Here is a 23,379-nt window from a genome sequence, read left to right as displayed (position 1 = left end):
TGCTTCTGATGTGGTTTCAACTCATTTCTTTTTTCTTAGCTCTATTAGCTTACTTTTTTCATTGCCTGCTGCTTTATCTCTTCCTTAAAGTTTATGGTTTGTTTGTTTTTTTTCCTGAAGATAGCTCATGTCATCTCTTAAAATATACCACCTCTTGTGGTTTTCATCTACTTTTGGCCTTTATACCTTATTTGTTTCCTTCTAATAATCATCTGTCAGGGCTAGGACTAGGATGAGACCAATGAGGGGCTAACCTCAGTTGTAAAATGTAAGAGAGCATCAAAAAACTGAGTAATCAAGATAAATATTATTTTAATGCATATTTTTTGGAGTAATGCCTAATGAACAAAACAATGAAATTCTAAATAAAGATCAGTTGTGTTTGAATGAAGCAGTCTATCTATAGTAGTTCCCCCACCCCACCCTTTATCAGCAGTTTTGATTTCTGCAGTTTTAGTTACCTTCAAGATTTGAAAGTATTAAATGGAAGACTCCAGAAATAAACAATTCATAAGTTTTAAATTGCATGTTATTTTGAGTAGCATAATGAAATCTCTTGCGGGCTGCTCTGTCCCTACCAGGGCGTGGCTCGTTCCTTTGTCCAGTATATCCATGCTGTATATACTTCCTGCTCATTAGTACCTGTATAGGAAAATACATAGTACAGTTGACCCTTGAACAACAAGGGCTTGAACTGCGCAGGTCCACTTATGCTCAGAATTTTTTCAATAGTAAATACTACTTACAGTACTACCCAATCCAAGAGTGGTTGAATCCAAGGTTGGTGAGCCCCAGATGCAGAGGACTGACTGTAAGACACTTGGGCTTTCTACTGTGCAGAGGGTCCACGTCCCTAATCGCAGTATTGTTCAAGGGTCAGCTGTATCTATAGGGTTTGGTACGATCCGTGGTTTCAGGTATCCACTGGGGGTCTTGGAATGTATTCCTCTTAGGTAAAGGGAGACTGTTGTATTATGTGTTTAAAGGGGTTGTGTGTGTGTGTTGAGACATGATGTAAGCTTTATTGTCTAGACTTTGATTTATCCCCCTAAACACACCTCAACAAATCTGTCATTTCTTTTGCCTTGTAGACTTAGCTTCCTACACTTCTTCACTTTTTAGGGATTCAAGCCTTCTGTGTTATTCACAAACTCCCTATCACCTGAAAATTGGTACATGTCTCTTCTCTGCCACCTATCCCTCAGGTTGTTGATGGTAGAAATGGCTACTTTATGTACACTTTCTGCCAACTCCATCTCTTTGAGCAGATATTGAGATATTGCATCTCATAAATCTATGACATTCAAATGAAATTTTCAAATTCTTTAATTCTAGATTTGTAGACTATCATTTTATTCCATTCCTATGTATAACTTTATCTATTAAAAGCTTAAAGTTCTCCATATATCGAAACTTTGAAACATAGAGAGAAGAAATCATAATTGATATACTTATCAGATTTAGTAATGGCAAAGTTTACTTATGTTGATTTCAGGTTTTATTATGTCACTCACACCCAGAGAAGGCTTAATAGCAGGTTCCTGTTTTTAGGAATATTTAAAATGTGGCATTGGACTCTGGAAGATTGTGAGGACATTTTGAAGGTATAAAAGCTGGAAAAAGTATTTGCTGGAGAAACTAGTAAATTTCTAATTATAGGCGGCCCTCCATATCCGCTGGCTCAGCATCTGCAGATAAGGAGGGCTGACTGTACTGAGCCATTTTATATAAGAACTTAGGCATCTGAAATTTTGGTATCCGAGGGGAGTCCTCGAAACTGTCCCCTGCAAAAAACAAGGGACGACTGTTATATGTATTACTTCTTTTTATTTTCTAAAGCTTTAATGAGAATATTGAACATAATATAAAATATAAAACATTTTCAGGAATAGTCACTAGAAATATAATAATCATTATGAAGTAAAAGTTTAAAAACCTCTGTGCTTTTTAGAACAGTAGACTGATCAGATAAATTGTTTACTTAGTTCTTCAGATAGTATATATGCTTCCCTTCCTCCAAGAAGCTTTTCTCAATAACTGGATTCCATTCTTAAGATTTATGAATATTTGGCTTTCAGTTAAATTTATAGTCATTATATTTATGTGTTAAATGTTGTCTTTTATGTATTTCTGTGTTCATAATTATTGAAGCGGAGTATGCATTGTCTTGTTTTTTCCTTTTTCTTCTCTGTAGCACACTCTATCTCTCACTGTAGCCCTAACTATGATGCCCAGCACATAGTGATTCAGAAAGTTTAACTTGTATCCTTTAGCCAGTCAGAACCATAAATTGTTGTCTTAATTTTAAAAGAGAAATTGTTTCATAGGCTAAAGACATTGTGGAATTATCTCATATTGTTTTTGTTAAACTGATAAGGAGATAAAAGATTGATGCTGTCAAAGGGGGGAAAGAGTAAACACAATATGTAGATTGTGTTCAGCAAATAAGTTTATTGTTACATTGACCAGAGAGGATTCTCTGTCCTCTAAGGCTAAGATTGTTCACAGGAGAGGAAATTGATTGTGCTTTATCCAGTGGAAGAGGTGGTATTTGTGAAATAGATCCTGTCATATTTGAACTTATTCATTGGGGGAAAAACAAGTATATAAAATATTTATTTTATATATTCTTATGAAGAATGTGAAACACTGAACCAAGTAGTTGACATTTTTACTAATTGTTTACATTTTGATGGAAGCAGTTTCCTCTAGCTATCTAACATAGGTCTGATGTAAAGTTCATTTTATTTTTTCTTTTCACTGGAAGCTCTCCTGGCTGTTGCGATCCAAGATGTGTAAAAACCTAGAAGTTAATTTGAAATACTTGGGAGGAACTGTTAATGTTATTAAAATATCTTGTTTATCAAATGTAATGAAATAAAACTATTGATGATGAGAGTTTACTTTTGAATTATGGAGGCAGGAAAAAAATTAGTAAATGTCTTTCATGAAACTTACTTTGGCCCTTTTTAAAATTGTGCTTTCAGTAGTCTCACTAGTTAAACTAACTCAAAGTATTTGATGAAAAATCTCTCTTTTTTTTAATATGTTTGTAGTTTATGTGTCAACTCATTTGTAGGAATAGTGAATGAAACTTAGTTTTTGGTAACTATGCCCTTGTTGTGCTCTTTATTTGAAATATCTTCAAAAAAAGTTATTTGAGTAGAAAAATAAAAGAATAACAAGAATCTACCACCAGCTAGAATGGGTATGTTCATGTTTTTGCTGTAGGGTATAGCACTTCTAAGAATATAATTAACTTTGCTTTTTATTTTCTCCTTTTTCTCCACAGCCTCATGATTTTGATGAATGTCGCTTTGATATTAGTGTAAATGATAGTGTTTGGTATCTTCGTGCCCAGGATCCAGATCACAGACAGCAGTGGATAGATGCCATTGAACAGCACAAGGTGGGTCTCCAATGTTTACCTGTCCGTAGAGACCTAGGCAAGAGACTGGTGGTAACTCCTTTAAAATAACTTTGAGATGTATATATGTTCCTGAAAAGTTGAACATGATTTGGGTGGTAAAGATTAAAGTGTTATAGATGTAAATTTTTGAAATAATTTTATTTCTAACATCTGAGTTACACTAAGGGAATTTTCTGTGATAAGTATTTTTAATTGTTATTAAAACAAAATATGCCCTTTTATATAAAACAAATTTGGTTTTTATATTTAGGGTTTGCTTCAAAGTGAATGCCTTTTATATGATCTGGATAAAAGAATTCTTAAAATAACATCAAATTTTAAAATCCTAATATTTGAAAGCTTCAGTGTTAATTTTTGTTGTCATTTGTAACCATTTGGGTATATTCTTAGTATAAACATTTGTAAATTGTTAAATTTTTGTAAATATGAAATTTTCTAATAAACCTTGAAAAAGTCTTTTTTACATAAATGTATAAGCCATATTCTTGTAATTTAAAGCTAGTTTTTGACTTCTGCTATGAATAATTGGTAAGTAGACTAAAGAAATACATGATATTAATAAGTATGCATTATTAGCTAATTCAGTATATCATGGTAAAACAAGGAATAGGGAAAGTTATAAATTCACCATGCCACTCCTGATTGTGGCTTAAGAAAACTTTGGACTCGTTCATATACTTGTCTGTACTTGTTCATTTGGGTTTCACAGAGTTTAGTTGAAACACCTGTTTTGGTTATTTAACAGACACAAAACATGTACACACACAAACACAACAAGAAAAACCAGTCTGGCCTGGGATACTACAGGCACATTCTTCTTGATATTGATCATGCATTGGCTTTTATTTCTTGATTATGAATTTTTCCCAGCCTAAAGAAATCTGACTGTGTAATGCTTTCTTTTTCTCCTTGTTTTAGCTTTAGAGTTATATTGCTTTAAAACATTTTGTGAATCTTAGTTACCTTGATAGTATTACCTCAGAAAACAGTCTAAAAATGAGAAACAGTTTTCTATTATTTAAAAGTGATGAGCCGATAGCTAAGACATGGAAGCAACGTAAATGTCCATCAACAAATGAGTGGGTAAAGAAGATGTGGTGTATATATATACAATGGAATATTACTCAGCCATAAAAAGAATGAAATATTGCCATTCGCAGCAATATGGATGGACCTAGAGATAATCATACTAAGTGAAGGAAGTCAGATAGAGGAAGACAAATACTATATGATATCACTTATATGTGAAATCTAAAAAGAAGATACAAATGAACTTATTTACAAAACACAGACTCACAGACATAGAAAACAACTTATGGTGACCAGTGGGGAAAGGAGAGGGGGAGGGATAAATTAGGAGTATGGGATTAACAGATATACACCACTATATATAAAATAAACAACAAAGATTTACTGTATAGCACTGGGAACTATATTCAGTATCTTGTAATAACCTATAATGGAAAAGAATCTGAAGCTGTATAGCTGAATTAACACAATATTGTAAATCAACTATAGTTAAATAAAAATTTAAAATAAAAATAAATAAATAAAAGAGAGATGAGCTGGAATTCCAAAATCTCAGTGCTTTGGAGCTGGGCTTACCTGGATACAAGACACTGCAGCCTCTGCCATGTACGACATATGTGACCTTGCCTGACAATTCACTTCTTCTAAATGTGTTTAAGAACACATGAAATAATATATGTAAGGTTACTTAACCAGAGTGGCTGATACATTTTCCCATTTATGACACAGTGGAAAAAGAAAGGGTTTTGGGAGCCACAACTAAATTCACTAAAATTATACCATGTTTTTTATGGATGAAAAGTTCTACATTCAGTGAGAGTTGCTAAATTTGCATATAAGGAGAGTGGCCTATTTTGTGTAGTTAATCAGGGCCAGCCCTCTTCCTAGTGATTAAAGACATTATTAAGTAGAACTAATTTATATGTTTGTATCTGAGATGACCTTTAAAGGCTTAATGCTAGCTTTCTCTGTTTTAATTAAGCATATTTTATTTTGCTCATTTTTCTTAGTAAAGCTGATTCAGGAATCTTTGCAGGTTCTTGTTTTATTTTTTCTCCTTGGATGTAGAATGATGCATAAAGCATATATTTCTTCCATATCATTGATTTCTTTGCACCCTTGAATAATGAATAGAATATAATCTCTTGGTCTCCCTCAGAGTATTATGACTTAATGCTCGATAACAGATTTTTGGTGAATTTAAGTTCTTAGACAATAGATTCAACAGCAGTGTTCCAGATACATTGTATAAACTTTCTGATTTCTAAATATGGTTTATTCATAGACAAGGAGAAATCATTGTTAATTGTTATTCTTATTAATACTTATTTAATTTTAATGTAAAACATATGATATGTACCAACTAAACAACATATCAGTGAAAATTTAAATTGAATTTGAATTCTAAAAATAAATTGAGTTCTTAAACTAACATAGGAGGGAGAAAATTCAAGTGCTATCACCAAACATAAGCAGCAAAGTTTTCTTTCCCCCCCCCCATAGACCAGGAACAGGGAGGTAGTGAGGAGGTGTATCCTGATTCATTCTTCAAAATCACTTAAGACTATTAATGTGGAACTTAAGTTTAGTAATTTTACTATTTAAGCAAGCATTCTTATATTGATATTCACAATTGAAATCAAATTGTTAAGGCATGATGGTGATAGGAGCTACTGTTTATTGAGGGTCACCAAGTACTAATTATTGTATTATGTACTTCATGTGCTTTATTTTCTGTCTACTATACTGAGAGATGAGGGAAATACTGTTTTACAGACAAGGAAACAGGCTTAGATTAAACTTAAGTAACTTGCCAGAGATTATACTACTTTTTGGCTAGTAGATACTTAGGATTCAATTTTATGTTGATTGTGCCTTCTATCAGTTACCATTGGCAGAATGTTTGAAAATAATTCCCATAGGCTCACCTCCTGCAGGTTAGAGTGTGTCACCTGAGTTCTGCTACTATATATATATACAAGATAAATATGAACACATCTTTCTGCCCATGGATTGCCGTAACAATGTTTTATTGTAGTGTTTAAGCACTGGATACTGGTTCCTGACACATATTGGATTAAATCCTGGCACTATTACATAATAGCTGTGTGACCTTGGTAGATTACTTAAAGGAGAAGAGATGACATAATGCAGTATATACCCCCCCACATATCTCCCCCCCCAAAACACAAAAAACAAACAAGCAAGCAAAATAACCAAGTTGTGATAAATCAAGAATATTGTATAATATTGTGTAATATTCCCATCATTCCACCTCACTCACTTCAATTCAGAGTTACTTCCATGGCACCACCTGTCCTTAGGATGGCCAGACAGGACACTTGGAACAGCGGACCTGTCTTTTTCTCTTCTGATGTCATCAGATAGTCCCTCATTGCCTTTGCTGTTAGGCCTTTGTTAGGGCTTCCCTGATAGGTTTTAGCTGGAGAAATTGGAGGTTTCTATTCTTTTCTTTCCAGGAAGCTGTTATGCTCATTATAATAACCTTTATATATCAGTCAGTTTCACATACATACATACATACCAGGAGTTCTAAATATTTTATAGAACCTCTTCAACAATAATAATATGGTAGAGGTGATGATGATGATGACAAACATTTTTGAGGATTACAGTGTGCCAGATATAGTGATAAACACTATACACTTTATCTCATTTTACTCTCACAATCTTATGAGGTTAACATTATTGTTCTGTTTTTACAGATAGGAAATTGAGACATAGAGAGGTTAAGTAATTTGTCCAAGGTTAAACTGCTAATTAGTGAAGGAGCCAGCATTCAGACCCAGGTCTGTATGACCTGAGAACCAGAGCTTTTGTCCAGCAAGCACTTCTGCCAATCCTATAAGTATGTATTCATGGGAAATATATTTTGTTGACTTAACTCATGGGCTTCTTCAATCACAAGGTTCTCATATTTTTTATATTTTCTTCATATCTCTAGTGTTCGTTTTGGACCATAAAGGCTCAGGGTTACAACTTCTATGTAGGAATTAGCAAAGCATTGGACACTTAAATTTTCCAGTTGAAATAATTTACAGTATTGTAAAACAGATTTTATGAGGGAAATGTGTAATTTTTGGAGGGTTTTTTTTTCACCCTTTTATCTTCATGGTTGGTGTTAGAATGATTATGACAGAAATACACTAGGGTTCTATGTTCTTTGTCTAGCTCGGTTGTTTTGTCCTCCTTGGTATTCTTTCCAGCATAACTTGCTCAGTACAAGAAAAGTTTTTAAAAGATGATTCTATGATTTAAATTTTCTCAGTATATTAGAAATTGTATAGTTCACTGTGACATTAGACAAGCAGCCCCTGTGGAAGAAAGGTATTTCTGAGGTCATTGTTAAATTCAAAGATTCTATTTTAATTTAAAATACGGAAAAGGGCATATGTATACCAGACCAGTAATTTTATTTAGAATAGTGTGCTGGCTTTATTATGTGGAATCCATTCATATTCTGCTTTTCTCCTTAGGATTTGAGACAACACTAAATAAATCTTTAAAGACAGGGTTTGCTTGTTTTTTTTTTAATCTCTTAGCCATCTGCCATGTTGTCTTTGAGCTTGAACGAGATTTTGTTTGTGAAAATTATTTGAAAACAAAAAGCTGTATGAATGTGAAGTTAAGATGGTTATTTTTTATTTGGATAAGTTAATATATTTCTAGTAAAGATGTATCTATGTATTATCTAAGGGCTTCTATGAGCATTTTCTGCATAATTAATAAAGGAAATATGATAAACCATCTGTTGATGCTACTATTAAAAGAATTATAGGGTTACTCCTGGAACCTTCTACAGTTGCAATGTGTATGATTTTGAGTAAACACAGTTTCTTCTTACCATGAAGGAAATAGACTCCCCTACTTCACCACCCCATCCCTCAAAAAAAAAAAAAAAAAAAAAAAACTAGCAGGAAGGCTCTCCTTGCACTAGCAGATATAAGAATCTTGTTGAAAAAGTTAAGTTTTTTGGCTCTGACAGAGTTTGTGGTAATCATGACATTCCCTTATTTCCATAAGGGAGCAACCTTAGTAGATCCTGAAATTTTGGTGGTCATTGACCACCCATATTCCCCATATTTTGGAAATTATCTGATATAAAAGGAGTCATAGGAAAATACACAATTCAGGGAGGAAGAATCCAGGTAATTTTTACAGACGTTGATTTTCTTTGGTGAGAATCCACAGGCAATTGTTTTGCAATTTAATGTGTATGCATTTGTTCCTTTGTGAAAGCCCAATAATTCATATGTGAAGCTCCATTTTATTACTTTCAGAAGAAAGGTTTATTCTCAGCCTGAGAAGTTAAGGGATTTCTGTCCAGGAAATTATGTGGAAAAAGATTGTCACAGTTGAGCAACCTAAACAATGCCCAAGACTCACTTTAAAGATCTTTTTAAAATTGTATTGCTATTTGCCATAATGAGTTTTCTTTTTCCTATGGTATGTCAGGGTCAGCTTGATCTTGGTGCTTTTTCTTTACTTTTAGGAGCAGTTTCTGCTTATTTGACACCTTAATTGTTTTTGTCTTAAATTTGACATAAACTTATTAGAAAAGTATTTTTAAGTAGCTAGGTGGCAGAATATACCTGTTTCTTCTTAGCACTTTTTAAATATCAAAGTCATATAAAGTCATCCTATCTCTGTTTGCCTTTTTTTTTTCTTTTTTTTTGACCGCACGATGTGTGGCATACAGGATCTTAGTTCCCAACCAGGAATCAAACCTGCCCCCTCTGCAGTGGAAGCTCAGAGTCTTAACCACTGGACCACCAGGGAGGTCCCCCGTTTGCCATTTTTAACCAACTATAATACTGGAAAAATTTCTTAACAGACTCTAGAGGTTCTTTCTATACTTGTCTGCTTTATAAATGATTATCATGTAAACTTAGCTTTGCAATTTTGAATCTGATTAATTGGCAAAGGCTTAAAACTACTATTTTTTAGTGTACACTTTATATAAGTAATTTCATGGGGTCAGTGGACTAGAACTAATTTTTCTTTTACATTATTTTCATCATTACCACAGTGATGAAGGGAAGAAGATGGAATCAAATTTTACTTCTCCTTTACATTCAAGAATTTTAATTTTTGAGGGAAGTGCAAATCCAGTAACTAGCTGCCGGAGTAGTCAGGGCTTTGCCATTTTCTCAAATAAGTTGTAGAAAAACCCAAGAAGGTGGTATCACAACTGAACTTTATTAACCAGCAAAAAACCTTCATTATGTCTCTGGATGTTTCTCTCAAGATAAGAAATTTGGTTAGTTTCTAACAGTGGGAGTTAATTGCTAAATTGCTTCCAGTAATCCATACATGGTTAGTGAATTTTTTTTAACATCTAAATGTAGATAGTGTCATACTACCATGATTTTAAAGGTTGGTGAAATCAAGAAAGAAAACATGGTACTAACTCTTATATTCTTAGTGTTCTGGGAATGAAAATAATTCTACTGTCAAGGGCTTTTAAAATAACTTTTTTAGTTTCTGTTCCCTACAATTTTGTTGCATGCAAATGCTGCATTCACCTGAGCCAACATTTGCATTTGTACTTCCATACGTCACCTAAATACTTAATGAAGTATATCATCTTAAAAAGAGGGAATAAATGTCACTAATTTTAGTTTTCAGCCAGGTTCTTTTATCTGAGGAAGGTGTTTATCTTTTACCAAGATAGTAAAGGAAGAATCAGGATTTTACATGGAACAGTGAACAAAGATATTTAGGTAGCTAATCATATTAACTGTGTGGTTAGTTGAGGAGAAATAATTTGACAACATTTTATGTCAGAAAGGTAGGGAGAGTCTTACAAGTCAATAAGAAAAATTTACACAGTACAATTTAAAAAAAAGGCCAAAAGACTTGATCTGGCACTTCATAAAGAGGATATCCAAATGGGTAATGAACATACAAAAAGGTAGTCAGTACCATTAGTCATCAGGAAATGCAAATTTAAAGCAGTGATACCAGCATATGCCCGTCTGAGTGGCTTAAAAAATAAAAAGATGTAACACCAAGTGTTGGTGAGGCTTTGGTACAACAGGTGTAAACTGGTGAAACAATTTCGTAGAATCTACTAAAGCTGAGCATAGTTGTCTGTCTAGATCAGGTGAATATTGAAAGTTTGAAAACATCTCACAAGTATTGATGTCATAGGTCCATCCATTTTTAGTTAAGCTTTTTAGGGTACAGGGAGTACAGGCCAACCCATGTTACCTTGAAAAATGGGAATATTGCCAGGATCCAAGAAAATTTATAATGGCTTACCTGCAAAGAAAGCTGGAACTGTATACTTGTTTCTGAGTGCTTTTATTGTTAACAAAACTCAGTTACTCAATCACCTGCCCCCACCTACAGTTAATGTAGCTTAGTTTCATTCTGTTATTTCTTCTCTCTTTCATGGCTCCTGTTTATCCGTGTTTTGCTCTCCCGTCCTACTTAGTTTGTTTTTCCTTGCTTTGTCATGACCTTTTCCTACTTTCGGCTTCTTTTCGGCTTCAATTCCTGCCTCTATCTGCCCTGATCTCTTGGCATTTCCTAAAGTAAATGTCTTGAGAAAACCCGATTGCCTTTTTACTCCAGGTTACTATTGGCCACCCTAGGTCCAAGTATAATGAATTGTATATTTACTTGTACTTTAAAGGATAGAGTGGGATTGGCAGTTATACAAATAAAATGTTCTGAAAAGGTATTCTATAATTTTGTATAGAGTTTACCAAACTTGCAAGTTTTTGTAATGCTTACCACATATTTGCTACTAACAATTTAGGTAAATATCACTAGATGTTCAGCTGATTTCTCTTATCTTTTATTAGTCTGTAATTTGCTTGCAGAATGTTTCTTTAGATAAGAAATTTAAAAAGACAGTTAATCTAGAGTTGAATAACTGTTCCATATTGTTACTATAGAAAATATTAAAGAAAATGAGGCTGTGTGCTATAGAAGTCCTTTTTTTTTTTAAACGGTGTTTCAGTATTGTATTTGAATTTTTATTTAATCAGGAGGGAAGATTTCTGACAGTCACCAGGACAGATGGGATTCTGCTTTTTCTATATCTGTTGTGGAAAAGTAATGGTGGGTGGCATGGCTTTTGCATATTGACAGCAGTGGAAACTGTCTTCTAATTTTACTTGCTGAGTATATTGGACATTAGCTGGGAGAAAATGTTTCTTAAAAAAATCAAGGAACACAAAACTGCTCTTTTTCACCAAACACATCTTTTTAGCTAATAGCTTAAAAATGATTTTGCTTCTGTTGTCTTTATTACCTGGTAAATATTCTGGGCTTGTTTGGTATTGAGGTATGAAAGACAGCATTGGGTTAAGAATCGTAAGAATAGGTAGCAAAGTAAATGAATGTTCTACAGGTTAAAATGTTATACTGAAAAAAATTCTGTCATTTTTTAGTCATATAGCAAGTTCACGTTCTTGACAGACAAGACAGGATCATTGGCAAGAATGCTTATATCACTGTTCATTCCCTAGCCTAGTTCTCTTCAGTAGCACCCCTTTGAACTATACAGAGATAGATGAGTAATTAGACACTGTTATCATTTAATCCTCCTGGAAGTCTTTCACTGCAAGTGTTATTCCCATTTTGCATAAAAATGAAATTGAATGGATTATGAGAACATTGATCAGTGAGTGGTAACATTATTCCAAGAACAGCAACCTCAATTTTTTGTAATACACACCCCCCTTCTAGTTAATTTCAGCTTTTTCTCATGGATGCGTAGTTGAATACTAAAAAATAAATCATCAGTCTGCCTCCTTAAAAGAAGAATCTTCCCCATACAGTTAGATCTAAAAATTCTTAGCAAGTCTTTTAAAACCATTCCTGAAAGTAGTTTTATTGATTAGATTTCATTGGTTTTTGCACTGGTTTTTAAAAGTAATTTTTGTTAATTATAAGGGAAAAAAATACAAAACTACCATCAGTCTTATAACCAAGACAATTATTCTTCATTTTGGTGCATTTCCTTCTTATTCTCTGCACATTTTGCCCCTAAAATATTATGGAAATAACAAGTTTATATCCTGTTTTTTTAAAAATCTAACATCGGGCTTCCCTGGTGGCGCAGTGGTTGAGAGTCCACCTGGCGATGCAGGGGACACGGGTTCGTGCCCCGGTCCGGGAGGATCCCGCATGCCGCGGAGAGGCTGGGCCCGTGAGCCATGGCCGCTGAGCCTGCGTGTCCGGAGCCTGTGCTCCACCATGGGAGAGGCCACAACAGTGAGAGGCCCGCGTACCGCAAAAAAAAAAAAAAAAAAAAGAAAAAGAAAAAAACATCTAACATCATTTTGTCCATATAACACAGCTTTATTAATATTTCATTGTATTATCATTTTGGTACTCATTTGCTTATTATAAGACCTTTAGATTGTTTCAATTTTTTTTGCATTTAATATTTAATGCCTTCCTACATAAATTATTTTCCTGTAGTTTAACTGTGTCCTTATAATAGATTCTCAGAAGTAGAATTGCTAGGCTTAAGGATACAAGCATTTTTGATATATGTTGCCAGATTATTTTCTAGAAAGATTGTACTGATCTACATTCCATCTGCAGAATGTGCAGATCTTCCTTTCACTGCATCTTTACCAGCATTATTAATTTTTTAGCCCTTTCTAAGTGAGATAGATTAAACATGTATTCTGTGACTTTATTTTTTTGTTTTTATTTTTGTAGAGGTGATATATGATTATTGTAAAAAAATCAAACAATATAGACAATACTGAAAACTATAAAAAAGAAAGGAAAATTTAGGCCACATAGAAATGACCACTGTTCATCGTTGGTAAAGATTCCTTCCAAATATTTCTTTACATGTATGCCTTACAGTTTTACATAAAAGATACCATACTGCTTTGTAGCTTTTCCTTCACTCAACAGTAAGTTATGGGTATCTTTTCATGTTTGATATAGATCTCCATTCCTCCCCTACCCCTAAGAAAGGAATTCGTGTCTTCTGTAGAAAATTTAAGTTTGGGACCAAAGCCCCAGAATAATTAAGAATGTTCATTTACTGACCGTTGTTTTATGTGCATATATTTCTTTTAGGATCCTTGCAGGAAAGAATTAATGGTTCAGGTCCCCTGGCCAAATACCATCTTAACGTTTCAGCAATCCTGCGAGTACTACTTATACATATTAAACCTGTTTTTTCTCTTATTGGGACATTTAAGGGAGCCTCAAAAAGTAGTATTAATTGTTTTGCCACTGTCGTCTCTTTGCAATTAGATAAAAAGAATGGGATTATGACCTTTTTATTTTGTGCCTACGAAACTTCCTTCTAAAAGAAAATATATTTACATTGGCCCTTTTCTCTAGGGCAAATCATAAATTAAGAAAGTTAATGAGCAGTGTTGGTATTTTGTTACATCTGCTGCTAGCTTCTTTTTACATTTATTTTCCTCTGTATAAGTGTTTCTGGAGTAGAGATACAAAGGAATATCCTGCCTTTGTGGGAAGGTGAAGAAGGAATGGTAGCTAACACTTATTAAGCACTTATGATGTAATATAAATATTACAGAGTATTATTAAAGACTTCTTCACTATAAAGCACATTTCTTATACCCTTGTCTATTTCTTCAAGTTCTACTATTTCAAGACAGATATTTCCTTACAACAAACAGATGCTAGAACAAAAGACTTCATTACAACAGTACTGATACAACACATTTTAAATAATGGATAATAAGTGAATATGGAGGCTGATAGTAGTTTATTTTAATTGTACTTCTACCTCTAACAGGGACCTATAAGCAGTGTATGGACTTGATCCAAGGAGAAATATGGAGCCAAATAGGATTTAAAACAGAAAGTGAAGAATAAGATGTCTGTTTTTAAAGGACCACTCTGGCTACACTAGAAAGGATTTCAAGAGGAACAAGACTAAAAGTAGTTAGAAATCTGGAGGATTTATCCAAATGAGACACTAGGTGACCATAACTAGAAAATGGCAGTGAGAAAATAGAGAAAGGGACAGATTTGAGAGAAGTAGAAGCAAAGTCTCTGGATGTTGAAGCAACATAGTAATGATTAAGATCATGGGCCCTTGAATCTGGAATTAAATCCTGGCTCCCTTACTTATCATTTGCATGACTCATTATGTAAAATCACCTATAAAAGGGTATAATATTAGAGCCCATTTTACTTAGACTATTGAAAGGATTAAGTGAGATAATGTACTTAAAGCACTATCATCATGCCTGGCACAAAGTAAGTATCCTAAGTATTAGCTTTTACTATTGGTATTGGTGTTATAATTTATCCAGAGTGGCTCTCTGAAATTTATATATAAAATATCCATGTAAAATTGCTCAACTCTTTCATCAGCCCTCCTCTCAAAGCAAAACAAGAAAGATCTCCCTTATCCTTTAGTATTCACCTTCTAAAGCTAGGGTGGAAAAATTGCTTAACAGTCTTCCTTTATACAGCCTCATTTGATTTATCTAGTTATTTCTTACCTCCATTTTAATGTCATTAAGAAACGACAGTTGGACTTTTAGACTCCCTCAAAGGGGGAAGGATTAAAAAAAAAAGATAAGACTGAGTTTCAGAGTGTCAAAGTTAGTTTATTTAGAATCTTTTGTATCATGGATTGGGTTCTTAAAAAGCTTTTGGTGCAGAGGCTGTACTTGAAGCTTCCTGATAAGTCTACTTTGATTTCTCCTATAGATAAAACAATGTGTCATGGAGTCCAAAACCCTAAATTAAAACTGTAAGAAAGAGGAAGCTCTGAAATCAAGGAGAGTGGAGGCAGCTATTGTTAACTCTCTACTTCTACAGTGTCATCTTGTATTTGGGCATTTTTTTAGTACTTTGGATTTCCATAGGCAGTGTCTTATTTTCTTTTACCCCCCTAGCATTCTTTTAACGCTTAACTAGGATGTGCAGTAAGGCCTTGGTTAACCCTTCCAGCCTCATATCACTACAACACTGCTTATTTAGATATTTCTGTAAAGGAAAGCTTATCTCATGCTTATTAGAAGAAAATGCAAAATGAATAACCAACTAAGGTCCATAAATGACCTTCAAAGGATGTATTTTATTTGTTATTGGTTTTTAAATTATGATACAAGAATGACTAGGAAACATTCCAGTATGATTTGAGAAAAGTATTATGAAGGTAAGCAAATGTTCTACTCAGTGAAGTTAACTGTATTACTGCTGGGTTCTAAGCAGTTAGAAATGGATAAAATCTTTTATAATACCATTTTCTTAAATATATTTTAAAATTTCTTTGATTCATGAGGTACTGCAATTCCTGGAAAACATTGTAGGTTGAACCTTTCCTCATCTGATACATTATTAGTGTTGCTCTTCTGAATAAATTGTGGTTTTTTTTTTAAATAAAAATTTATTTATTTATTTATTTATTTATTTTTGGCTGCATTGGGTCTTCATTGCTGTGCAGGCTCTTCTCTAGTTGCAGCGAGCAGGGGCTACTCTTCATTGCAGTGTGCGGGCTTTTCGTTGCGGTGGCTTCTCTTGTTGCAGAGCACAGGCTCTAGGCACACGGGCTTTAGTAGTTACGGCACACGGGCTCAGTAGTTGTGGATCGCAGGCTCTAGAGTGCAGGCACAGTAGTTGTGGCGCATGGGCTTAGTTGCTCCGCGGCATGTGGGATCTTACTGGACTAGGGCTCGAACCTGTGTCCCTTGCATTGGCAGGCAGAATCTTGACCACTGTGCCACCAGGGAAGTCCAATTGTGTTATGTTTTAATCTTCCCAGCTGGTTCAACAAACGACTTTCTTGTATTTGGCCTCCACTGGATGTATACATTTTTAGCCTAGGTTTTGGTATTTAGGTTTAGTATAGAGAATTATAATTCTAGACTAGCCATATCATTTTAAAGATAAGAAAATTAAGTCCAGGGGACTTCCCTGGTGGTCCAGTGGTTAAGACTCTGTGCTCCCAGTGCAGGGGGCCCAGGTTTGATCCCTGGTTGGGGAACTAAGATCCCACATACCTCAACTAAGCCTGCACACCACAACTAGAGAAGCCCGCGTGCCACAACAAAGACCCAGCGCAGCCAAAATAAATAAATTAATTTTTAAAAAAAAAGAAAATTAAGTCCAGGAAAGTAGTGACTGACTTGTCTAGTTGTATAGTGGTGACAGTGACAGTCGAGCAGGTCTTCTCTCTGTTATCATTGTGTTCTTTATACTTCAGAGGCTACCACTTCTCTAGGGGGATCCATATGTATTTGAAAGGCTAAATAGATGAGATTTTAATATTTATAAGTGTGAAATTGTCATGCCAAATTTTATTACAGCAAATAATATATGTTTACCTACAATCATAAATTGTTGCCATTGTAACTTATTATGATACTGTAAACCATAATTTTATTGATTAAATTGTTCTCCTGGCTATAGTATCTTGCTTCTCATGTGGTTTGCTTTAAAATATTAACATTGGAAGTAGATGTGTGGGTGCTGGCAACATAGCAACCGCATTTGTTTTTATTATGGGTTTCAGAGTTTCAGTTTCTGGAAAATGCTCCATTGTTCTAATGTTAACATTTAATCTTCTATTTTCTCTCTTCCCATAATTAAAATGGGAAGAAACAACAGGGAGACTATGCCACAAAATAGGTAATTTTTGACACCATGAGGAAGTTAATTTCTTTCTCAGTTACTTTGCTGTGCTTCTTGCTGGAGAGTGTTATTAGAAAAATGAATAAGCTTTTCAAAAGGTAGGTGCTATGAAAAAAAACTAATAAGCCAACCTATTTCCTTTATTTTATACCACTGTTTTTTGGAGTATAGATAGGCTGATGAACAGACTGTGCAAAATGAAAATATATGTTTATCTCCTACATGAATAAGCCAAACTATAAAATTTAGCTGTGACTTTAAGGGAGTTTTCTTTTCAAATCAGTTCTTAGGCATTTCTGGTCCTTTATTAAATTCATAACTTTGAACTCTGTGACTTAATTTATCATGATTTTAGGTGTTCTCAGAAAATCAAGATACAGAAAGTACAGGTACATACATGCAAGGGATTTAGTCTGAAGGTTACTATTGTACTTTGACCAATAGTAACCTTTGTATCAGCTTTCCAAGTATACTGCTTGGAAAGTGCTACTGACCCCCTCTAGTGGCCAAAAAATTACACTCCCCACCCCAAAAATAAGGAGGAATGTTATAACAAAGGTGTGGTCTCATTACTGTAATATTTAAAAGAACCCAGCCTTGTTCAATAAGTGTTTCATTGAACCAAAATATCATTGTATGTTCATGCAAAACATGTTGAGGAACACTGCTTACAAACACACAAATTTGGGAAAGAAGGGTTTTTTGCAAAGCAATTTGTGTGAGGGATCTTAAAGCGTATATGTTGAAAGGAAATATTCCTATAGTAACTATTTGAATTCCACATTATTAATTTTAGATGCAAATTGGTGTTTTCAAAAATACTGTATTGGTGATTACAGCTTGTAAGTAAGCTCTACTTTTTTCTTATGGAAGAATGGGGTTAAGAAAAAGCCAGCATGCCTTTAAAGTATTATCCCTAAAATCATACCAATGAGATTTTAAAGGCATGTCAACACTTTTAGGAACATTTAACAATGTATATCAGTTGTGACCATAAAGTAATTTCTTCCCATTTCCATCCTTGGAAATTTCCCTCACCCCCACCTTCGAAAAGCAAACTTTGTTAAATTCAGGATGAGTATTGTTGCCTTAAAGTGGACATCTTGGAAAGCCAAATAGATGTCAACAACATTGCCACTTTTCAGAATAGTTTTATAACTTATCTTTTAGAATCATTTTGGCCCCTGTGACGAAGTGTTTTTAAAATATTGATATCTTAATGATAGATTAGATTTTTGAGAGAAATCCAGTACTAAATCAGAGCCATGTCATGTGACTAAGAAAGGCAGTCAAGCTTAATTATACAGTTTATAGCTATTCCTTTAAAGTAGTGAAACAGTTTTAAAAGTTTTATTCTGCGACTCCCCAAAATGATTTTAGATAGCTCCATTTTGTGGCTGTATCATAAAATTACTCTAAATATTGTGGTAGTACCATCAGGAATCTTTTATGCAATGGTAGCATCACTGGCACAATTATAGACATTTCCAGAATGACCAGTTTTTAAACAGTGAGGATTCATTTGTATGTGCATGTGTGTATTTGTTAAACACTTAAATTATTTATTTTAAAAGTTATCCCAGTGCAGATACTGACATAGAGTGACAAATGAATCCCATTTATTTATTTATTTATTTTTTTGCGGTACGCGGGCCTCTCACTGTTGTGGCCTCTCCCGTTGCGGAGCACAGGCTCCAGACGCGCAGGCTCAGCGGCCATGGCTCACGGGCCCAGCCGCTCCGCAGCATGTGGGATCTTCCCAGACCGGGGCACAAACCTGCGTCCCCTGCATCGGCAGGCATACTCTCAACCACTGCGCCACCAGGGAAGCCCCATCCCCATTATTTAAATTGAATAAAATGGAATTGGTCTTCATGAGTATACTTTATTTTTTTCCCTTGGAATGATGTATATAATTTATAATGCAGTTTATTTAAGTGAAACTTTATTAAAGGTAGAAATACAATTACTCTAAACTCTTAGCCTCAACATTCATTTACTATCCATTACTTAATATGTACAGCAACAGTATTGCTATAGTAGAGTTTTTTGTTCTATCATGTCTTTGTTGTAAGGAGATATTACTGTTTTGAAATAGTGGAACCTGAAAAAACAGGCAAGGATGTAAGAAGTATGTTTCATAGTCAAAAAACATTTAGTAAAGCTTTGTAGTGTAGTGTTTATATTTTGTTTCAAGATTTTAAACTTTTGACTTACTCTGTTTAGGACTCATTGATATAAAGCAAGTAAATGGAGAGGGTAGATTCATTTGGATTTGGATTTGAAATTGTTTGATTTTAAATATTTTTCAAATAAATATCCAAAATTTATTTTTAAATAAAATTTTGATTGTAAATTATGGGGTAGTTTTGTATTTAAATGGACGGTTCAGATTAATTTCTGTTGAGAAATGAATGACACATAGGTGTCGGAGATAAGTGATTTCTGAAGTACGTACCTTATATTTTTGGTCCATCACAGATAGATTTTTCTTATTTTTATTTATTTATTTATTTATTTTTGTGGTATGCGGGCCTCTCACTGTTGTGGCCTCTCCTGCTGCGGAGCACAGGCTCCAGACACGCGGCCTCAGTGGCTATGGCCCACGGGCCCAGCCATTCCGCGGCATGTGGGATCTTCCCAGACCAGGACACGAACCCGTGTCCCCTGCATCGGCAGGCGGACTCTCAACCACTGCGTCACCAGGGAAGCCCAGATTTTTCTTATTTTTAATTGCAATCTTCTATATTTAAATCTAACAAAAAACTTTACCAAACAAGTACAACAATTAAAATGTAGAAACACTATACTTAGAAAGTTAGCATTATTGTCAAATGAGAAAGAGAAACTAGAGCCATTTTAGTTAAGGAACCTAGCTCAGTACCTTTGTTCCAGGACATTATTTGATAAGAAGTCTTATTTTTTTAATGAATTGCATGATTTCTGTAATTAGAATATTCTTTTTGTGGGATTCTGTGATACTGAAACAAGCTTACCTTTTTTTCTTTAGCTAACTTATTGAGGTCCAATTTATTGTACCTTTGATTCCATCTAGTCATGAGTTTATAGGTAATTTGTTAGTAAATTCAGAGTTAAGAACATATTGCAGTACCTTTTGTAGGTAGAGTGTTTTATGAACAGGCATTATTAAAGTATGACAATTTTACTTTGAATCTTTAGCAACCGGTATGTACTGGAAGCTTGAATTTTAAGAAGCTGCACTAGGTGTGATGCCAAAAATGATTAGATATTATTTTACCTCTTAAGTTTAGTGTCTAGGATTAAAATTATGCACAGTACTTGTAAAAGAATAACAGTAGGAAGAAATCAGAGATCCCAAAATACTTGAGCAGGTTTTAGGTACTTGGAAGTTGTTTTTTTCACACGTTTAATTCTTTTGTCCATGTTTTTAGTACTGCATTTTCCTAAGGAGGATGGGATGCAAAATTGATACTTTATAAAGAGTGCCAACTCCATCAAAATTAGATCACAGTTCTGAGTCTAACTAAACCCCAAAAAGAGTTCAGTTATCTTCTATGATGTGATTACAGAATAGACTGGCAAAATTGGAGATTTTCTTTGTGCCATGAACTGTCAAGGTGGCTACAAAAGTGGAAGAAATACAGTCTTCTTACAGAAGGTACAAGTCCACTAGTAGTTACAAAATGTAAACTATTAAAATTGAGTGGCAAATGCCATAATCATGATACGTTAAGAATGGTTGAGAATACAGAGACAGACTATCTGGAATAATAGGAAAGGTTTCATTGAGACAGTGATATTTGAGCTGTGTCAGGATAAATAATTCATCTATAAAGAAGTTTTCCCTTTTTTTCTTTTTTTTTTTTTGGTCCTTGTTCTACCAAAATTTTTTATTGTGGTAAAATATTCATGACGATCTGTCATTTCAGCTATTTTTAATTGTACAATTCTGTGACATTAAGTATATTCACATTGTTGTTCAACCATCACCACCATCACCATCCATCTCCAGAACTTTTTCATCTTCTCCAACTCCAGCTCTGTACCTAGTAAATTCTAACTCCTCATTCTCCCCTCTTCCTAGCCCCCTGATAACCACTGTTCCACTTCCTGTCTCTATGAATTTACCTTCTCTAGCTAGTTTTCCTATTATTAAACTCTTTTAGCCAACTAGCCCATCATGTAGTTGGTATTCAGTAAATTTCTAAATGAAGTGGCAATTAGGAATTGAAAGCATTGCTTATGCCAGTGGATTGCCTATATTTCTTGAGTGAACTCAAACTGCTAATTATTGTTAACAGTAACCTTAACAAAAATTTTTTTTGCAATAACCTTATTAATTTATAGGGAAACTTTTGTTTTCTCTTAAGTATTTTTCCAGTTTTATTGAGATATAATTGATATATAACATTGTATTAGTTTAAGTTTTACAACATAATTATTGGATATATGTATATATTGTGAAAGGATTACCACAGTAAGTTTAGTTAACATCCATCACCTCACATAGTTAAAAAGTTTTTTTCTCGTGATGATTAAGTATTTTTTATTTAATTTTTTTCATGTAGTTTACTTTCCTTTTTAGACTGAGTCTGGATATGGATCTGAATCCAGCTTGCGTCGACATGGCTCAATGGTGTCACTGGTGTCTGGAGCAAGTGGCTATTCTGCAACATCCACCTCTTCATTCAAGGTTTGTGGTTATGAATGCTTTAGTACTGAATGTTGTGAACAGAACTTATTTAATAGAATAAGTTTTTTGAAAGAATTTTCCTACAATGTAATTTATTTGAAGTTGTTACAGAATAGTTTTTTAAGAGGTAAAATCATGACTCATAAAAATAAAATGAACACATGTCAGAGATTTTGTTTCATTCATTAATGAAATAAGATGTTAAAGAAAAAATGTAGTTCAAAGACGAATGTGAAGAATGCTGAAATGATTTTGCTAATGCATGCAAAACTAATCAATAGTCACACATTAGTAACCAGTGTACCTCCACTGGACAAAGTTCATTTGCTTTTCTATGGGTAAGAATCATTTACATTACTCTCAGTTTTCTATGACTTAAAGAGTTATAAAATAGCTCAAATGCAATGAAATCAAAGACTTCTATATGATCGGACACCCTCTCCATGGATGATACTTACTATTCCTTTCAAAGGACACCCAGTAATATTTTTGCCCATTTTAAAGTCTTTCACAATTTATCATCACAGTGTTTAATTTGAAAATATTAAATGTTGTAGTAGCAAGTTGTCAGGCTTATTGCTCTCATTTCCTTCAGGCTTATCACTATCAAGCCACTAATTACTCAGTTTCAAGTCCGTCCCTGGAAATAATACATTGAACTTGACAACTCTCCCTACTCCATGCCCTCAATAGTAAGATACAGACCTTAAAAGGTGATGAAATACCATGGGACTAAATATAAACAAATTCTAGTTTGGTTAACTTGGATTACATCCCCCCGTTTTGTGTTTTGCAGAAGGGCCACAGTTTACGTGAGAAATTGGCTGAAATGGAAACCTTTAGAGATATCCTATGCAGACAAGTCGATACTCTACAGAAGTACTTTGATGCCTGTGCTGATGCTGTCTCCAAGGATGAACTTCAAAGGGATAAAGGTTAATTAGGCTATTACCGCTATTTAAAGCCTCTTGATCTTAAGGGTAATGTCTTTAAGTGATGAAGGTAATTATAGTCACTTTTGCTGTACACCTCTAATGTAACAGATTTCAGTGTCCACATAACTTGTGTACTTTAATAACATCCTAATTAATCTGATCACCCATACCAGATATCACTGAAGATTCTAAAATGGTTTTTGAACTCTTTATTCCATTAAAAAATATAATATCATCTTGATAATATGGGGCATTTCACATGATTATGTCTAATAAATGTACCCTATGACGAGTCTTAGAGACAAGCATATGTTTATGTTAAATCCTCCAGATCTGGAATCAGTCGATCTTTTTGTCCCTCGTTCTTCCTCTTCCTCTCCCTCTTTACCTCTCTTCCTCTCCTTCCATCTGTCACCCTCCCTTCCTCTGGCCTTTTTCTCATAGAAGAAGTCAATAATGGAATTATATACACATGTAAAAGTAATTTTAGTGAGGTTTTTTTTTTGTTAAGAGAGATGATCTTTAGTTAACTTATAATGTGAATTTTGAAGTTTTCATTTGTTACTGCTAAATATTACTGGTGTTGTCAATATCTGTTCTTTAGTTTTTCTCTTAATTTGTTACAATGGGCAAAAATGAACTACTCATAACAGTATTACTAAATCATGCTGAGTTCATACCCAGTA

General features: G+C 34.1%; 1 protein-coding gene across 3 annotated transcripts in view; it reads left to right on the top strand.

Annotated features, from left to right (window-relative positions):
- CERT1 (ceramide transporter 1) overlaps positions 1 to 23,379 on the top strand; it is a 134,629-nt gene that overhangs the window by 39,213 nt on the left and 72,037 nt on the right. For all 3 annotated transcript variants that reach the window (XM_081233016.1, XM_081233015.1, XM_081233014.1), the window contains 3 exons: positions 3,293 to 3,409; positions 21,651 to 21,758; positions 22,555 to 22,693. In XM_081233016.1, the coding sequence (XP_081089142.1) occupies positions 3,293 to 3,409; positions 21,651 to 21,758; positions 22,555 to 22,693 (364 nt within the window). The remainder of the gene's footprint in view (positions 1 to 3,292; positions 3,410 to 21,650; positions 21,759 to 22,554; positions 22,694 to 23,379) is intronic.

This window comes from Mesoplodon bidens (assembly GCF_964165515.1).
Source record: "Mesoplodon bidens genome assembly, chromosome: 4".
NCBI classification, from domain to species: domain Eukaryota; kingdom Metazoa; phylum Chordata; class Mammalia; order Artiodactyla; family Ziphiidae; genus Mesoplodon; species Mesoplodon bidens.
Note: the sequence above shows the minus strand (reverse complement) of the source record. Positions and strands in the feature narration are given on the sequence as shown.